General features: G+C 40.4%; 1 protein-coding gene across 1 annotated transcript in view; it reads right to left on the reverse strand.

Moving 5' to 3' along the window:
* Nucleotides 1-4353: 4353 nt before the first annotated feature.
* LOC125486940 (probable G-protein coupled receptor 139) overlaps nucleotides 4354-5861 on the reverse strand; it is an 11944-nt gene continuing 10436 nt past the window's right edge. The window contains exon 2 of the mRNA XM_048616506.1: nucleotides 4354-5240. Within this exon, the coding sequence (XP_048472463.1) occupies nucleotides 4354-5240 (887 nt within the window). The remainder of the gene's footprint in view (nucleotides 5241-5861) is intronic.

Genomic DNA, 5861 nt, shown 5'->3' on the forward strand with positions numbered 1-5861 from the left:
TTCAAATCGAGATTTCTTTTTTCCCTTTTAAGTTTGTCTTCCCACTTATTTTTTACAGTAACTGAGCTTCCTTCTAAGTCTGCTGGCTCTGTGCCATTATCAGGTCAAAATCAATGCATCTTTTGGGGAAGATTTTGATTCCTTTTAGGTTCAAATTAGCAAGAACCATTAATGACAATAAGCAAAATGCTTGCAGAGGTTTCAAAAGGGAAGTTGGTGCTTGTCAAAGGACTTTTTGAGGAGGTTGCGGACCTGGAAATTGTGTTAGATGTAGACCGGAGGATATTTAAGAAACACATAAGTTACCACATGGGGGTGATAAGATAATACTAAATTAGTACTTTGTGTCAGTCTTCACCCAAAAGACAGCTTTAACAGGAGCACAATGTCCTTGTACCATTCGAGCCGGTCATTCCAGATTCGGACCTGGAATGAAGAAAACTTACAAGTTACATCTTGAGGTCCTGTCCAGCACCTCAAGCAGTGGTTCCTGCCTTTTGACATTTCAATTGTTTCCATGCAGAAGTGGGCCACCCTGGGCAAGTGGATGAGCTGAGGCATTGTAAATAGTCCCATCTTAGAGTTGAAACAGCAGAAGGAAGACGCTTATGTGCGCAAATCTCTAGAGGTGTCAGATCTAGTTGAGAATAGCTGCCAAAAAAGCACAAAGTACTCCTGAGCTTTAAGACCTCCCAGAAGATCTGGTAGGAGAAGCCGTGGCCTAGTGGTATTGTTGTTAGATTATTAATCCAGAAACATGTTTGGGAAGCATGAGTTTAAATCCTGCCATGGCAGATGGGAGAATTTGGATTCAAAACTGCTGTTTCATTGATAGCAATGATTTGGATGTGAATATTGGTGGTGTAGTGGACAGTGAAGAAGGTTATCTCAGAGTATTTCAGGACATTGACCAAATGGGCTACAGAGTGGCAGAGGGAGATCAATTTAGATAAATATGAGCTGTTGCATTTTGGTAAGGCAAATAAGGGCAGAACTTATACACTTAATGGTAGGATCCTGGGGAGTGTTGCTGCGTAAAGAGTCCTTATGGTGCAGGCTCATAGGTGTTTTGAAAGCGGAGTCACAAGTAGACAGTGTAGTGAAGAAGGCCTAACTTTATTGACCAGTGCATTGAGTATAGGAGTTGGGATGTCATGTTGCAACTACACAGGATTTTAGTGAGGCCATTTTGGATACCTGCATTCAATTCTGATGTCCCTGCTGTAAGGAGTGCAGAAAAGACTTGCAAGGATGTTGCTGGGGTTGGAGGGTTTTAGATAGATATAGGGAGAGGCTAAGTCAGCTGGAGCTATTTTCTCTGGAGCGTTGGAGGCGGAGGGGTGACCTCAGATATTTATAAAATCACAAGGAGAATGGATACGGTGAATGGTAAATTTTTTTTACCAGGGTAGGACGGTCCAAAACTCAAGGGCACAGATTTAAGGTGCAGGGGGAATGATTTAAAAGGAACGTAAGGGGCAACTTTTTCACATAGAGAGTGGCGCAAGTATGGACCAAGCTGCCAGAGGAAGTGGTGGAGTCTGGTACAAATTACAACATATAAAAGGCATTTGGATTTGTATATGAATCGGAAAGGTTTAGAGGGATTATGGGCCCAAAATGCTGGCACATGGGGCTAGGTTGTTTTAGGATATCTGGTCAGCATAGATGAGTTGGCTGTGTTATGGATCAGACAAAACCCCCTCAAAATATTTAAGGAAGATAACCTAGACCCTAACCTTTTCTTATTTTAAAGGTAAATGTGAAGTGCGTGTTACAGATGTGATGCCACTGATCAAACTACTCGATGTTAAGCAAAACATCATTTATTTAAACACTATAATTAAAATACAAACAAAAGAAAGAGGAATTTAGAATAACTTAACAATTGGAAAATTTAGATGAATAATAGATGCAGTACCTCTTACTAATTAACTGTTCCAATGTAGTAGCATCCCATAAACACACCTCTTGGCAGAAAGGCAAATCCTGACACAGTTTCTTGCAATTCTGGAGGAAATAACATTAAGGGAGATTTCAGAAAGTCGCTGCTAGGAATCATTTACTGAGGCTTCCAACACTTCTGGGACCCCAAACAGCTTCTCACTTTTAAAGTTTAAAAAAAAACAAGAAAGCCTGGTCTGTGTGAGCTGGCCACTCCCCTTCCATTGTTACAATCTTTTAAGGGAAAAACCGAAAGGATCTAAATTGTTTACTTAGGCCATTTTCAGAAGGCAGTTCTGTACCTCTGACTTTACAACTTCTCTTCAAAAGAACCCATAAGGACAAAATAACCTTTTTAAAGTGACAGCATCATCACAACTGAAAGGTCTATTACTGTGCTGTGCAGCTCTATTACTCTCTGACTGAATCTGGAATTAAGGTCTAATGATGACCATGAAACCATTGTAGATTGTTAGAGAGGCCAATCAGGTCTATTAAAGCCATTTAGAGAAGGAAATCTGCCATCCTTACCTGGTCTGGCCTACTTGTGACTCCAGATCTGTAGCAATGTGGTTGACTCTTAACAGCTCTCTGGGCAATGGGAGATAGGCAATAAATGTTGGCCTAGACAGAGACCTCCACATTCCATGAGTGAATTAAAAAAATTGTATTCCTATATTGAAAAGTGAAACACTTAAATGGTGGAGATCTGTAGCTAACACAGAAAATGCTGGAGAAACTCATCAGGTCTAGCAGCATCTGTGGAGAGTGAATGAGTTGACATTTTGATTCCAATATGGACCTTCTTCAGAACTGAGAACCAGGGACGGCACGGTGGCTCAGTGATTAGCACTGCTGCCTCACAGCGCCAGGGACCCAGGTTGATTCCACCCTCGGGCAACTGTCTGTGTGGAGTTTGCACATTCTCCCCATATATGCATGGGTTTCTTCCGGGTGCTCCGGTTTCCTTCCACAGTCCAACGATGTGCAGGTTAGCTGGATTGGCCATGCCAAATTGCCCATAGTATTCAGGGGTGTGTAGATTAGGTGAGTTATAGGGGGATGGGACTGGGTGGGATGCTCGAAGGGTCGGTGTGGACTTGTTGGGCCGAAGGGCCTGTTTCCACACTATAGGGATTCTTTGATTCTATGAAAGAGCCAAAGATGAACAAAAGAAATGAACTCAATCATCCAAAGGCAGTACATATCCAGGCTTGATCAAATGAGTGGCACATAGTCAAGCCATACATATGCCAACCTCCAACAAGACAGAACCTAACCATCTTTCCCTTGACTATCAATGATATTTCATCATTGAGTTCTCCACTATCAACATCTGGGCATTTCTATTTAGCAGAAAATGAACTGGAGAAACCCTATAAATACTGTAGCCTGAAGAGCAGGCTAGAGGCTAGGAATTCTACAGCAGATAAATCACTTCCTGATTCTCCAAATATTGGCCATCATCACAAGTCAGGTCATGGTGATTTTGGTGGTGGGCAAGTTGCTCAGATGTGCTTCATAGCACTTCTGGGTGTAAAGGGAAAAAAAGAGCAGGTGCAGACTGGAAGAAGCAAAGTCTGTCTCTATCTCACTGCAGCAAGGTAAATCAAGCCTGGAAATAGTTATAATTTCCTGCCATTTGCTGAATGCTATTGCCTCTAATGAGAGACTGTGAAAATGAACAATTCATGTGTAAATCATCTATCTCTTTGGCAAAGAATGGAAAGATCCTGGAAGGAAAGAACAAAAGGCCTTGAGAATGAAATTAACACCTCATGGACTGGTTTTTTTGAACTACATTCCACCAGCACATTTTCCTTCAACCATAACGCTGATGTAATTTTAATGATCTGTTTGTGTCTGTGTGCATATGTAAAGGTTTTTAAAGGGAGTTAGAGTTTTAACTGGCAGAGTTATCTGTTGATAGTTCATAGTTTTATTTACCTGTTTTGAGAACTTACTTTTTTGTCAGAATCAGTAATACTTGCCGAGCACAGAAATCTGGCCTCAATCTGAGTCCATCAACAAGGTAAATTCGGAACTTTGTGTACTTTGATTAAATCATTTACTTTTGTGGTGACCCCAGAAGTACTGGGACTTGAAGACCAGTGCACATTCCCAAAATGAGTCAGGACAAATGTATGTTTCGATGTTTCAGTGGGACAATATCTCATTCAAACAAAAGCAAAACAAGATGCGATCTATCAAACCAGTGTTCAGATTGAGATCTGACTTGTCCCATATTAACACCAATTTAGATGAAAACATACATACAGCTGAGATGCCAAAATTCTGCATGTTCTTCAGTTACTTTAAATCTGGAGATTAAAAAAAGTCACATTCATGCACAGGAAACATTGAGAACTCACCTCCAGGTGGTTCTCAATTGTTTTGTTTATTAATTCATCAAATAATTGATGTGACTGTATGTTTCACCATGCTCTTCAATTGTTCCCTGAATTTGGACTGAGTCACCACATAAATAAATGCGTTTGTGCAACAATTTAAACTGAGCAGCATAACTGCAACTTCTGCAAAGATATGCTTAGGATCACTGTAATATTCAGGACTAATTCTAGTAATGACATAATATAAGAAATCTATTACATATAAAAGCCACAGGAGAATGAAGCTGCCAGATATGGTGAAGAGTAGAATCATAGACTTTCTTCTATTCTCCATCTCTGGGTCACTGCAGTTCTGTCCCTTGCTCAGATTCCTTCGTGCGTTCCGGACTTGACTGGTCACTATAATGTACTTGACTGTCAGAGCATTGAGCAACAGAATTAAAGCATATGGGATTAATGGGGTTAAGACTTTATCAAACCAGTCAAATGCCACCCATGCAGGGTCAGTGAAGTAGCTTGGCTTTAAACTGCAGAACCAGGGAATATTGTCAATTATCACTTCATGTTCAAGTGTGAAGTAGAAGGGAATGTCTTTTAAGCAGAGAAGAACGCAGGTAGTTGTCTGAACGAGGGCTGCAATTCTTCCAGTGCAATATTTTGTTTTCAGCTTCTGACAACAAATGGCTACAAATCGATCGAAGGAGAAAGTGACGGTCAGCCAGACAGAACATTCTGAGGATGCAGAAATCAGGACAAGATTAATACTGCACACAGGGGTGATGTTGAGGAATGATTCTGGGAAATAAAGTGAATTAATTCTCCTTAGTATAAATGAAGTGATAACAACCAGTAAATCTGCTGTTGCCATGGATATCAGGTAGTGAGTGGTGCAGGTGGACAGTCCACACTTTCTTCGTGACAAGATCACAATTGCCAGTAGATTAACTGCCAGGAAGACAAAGGAAAACAAACTGGAAATTACTGATCAACCATTTTCTATGTTGAACCTAGGTAGTGAGGGCAAATTTCTATACCAAAAAACAGTAGGTTTGGAAGGGTAAAGAATAGATATTTTTGGAAAAGAAAATCAAGCATGACTTGAATTTGCCTAAATCAATGTTTAGAGTTTGGAAAAGGGCAGACAAATAACTATGCCTAAAAATTGGATGGCAATTTATCATTTGTATAACATATAAAAATCTATGAGTTTATCTGAACTATATCATTTATTCTGTCTGTCATTGTTTTCCATGTTTCATCACAAATCCCAGACAAAGATACCAGGGATTAACAACTGGAAATGACTCCTGAAGCACCCTAGAAGCAGACACTCAGAAATGGGATCATGCATCTAATAAAATAATCTGTTTTTGGATATCGTGGGGATGTAGGGGAACAGTTAGGTGTTAGACAAGAGATATATGAAGCTCATTGCTCAGGAGTGTATGTTAAGAAATGATACAAAGGACAAATGACACACTTAGAGATAGTAGGAACTGCAGATGCTGGAGAATCCGAGACAACAAGGTGCAGGGCTGGATGAACACAGCAGGCCAAGCAGCATCA

This window comes from Rhincodon typus, chromosome 35 (assembly GCF_021869965.1).
Source record: "Rhincodon typus isolate 14 chromosome 35, sRhiTyp1.1, whole genome shotgun sequence".
NCBI classification, from domain to species: Eukaryota; Metazoa; Chordata; class Chondrichthyes; order Orectolobiformes; family Rhincodontidae; genus Rhincodon; species Rhincodon typus.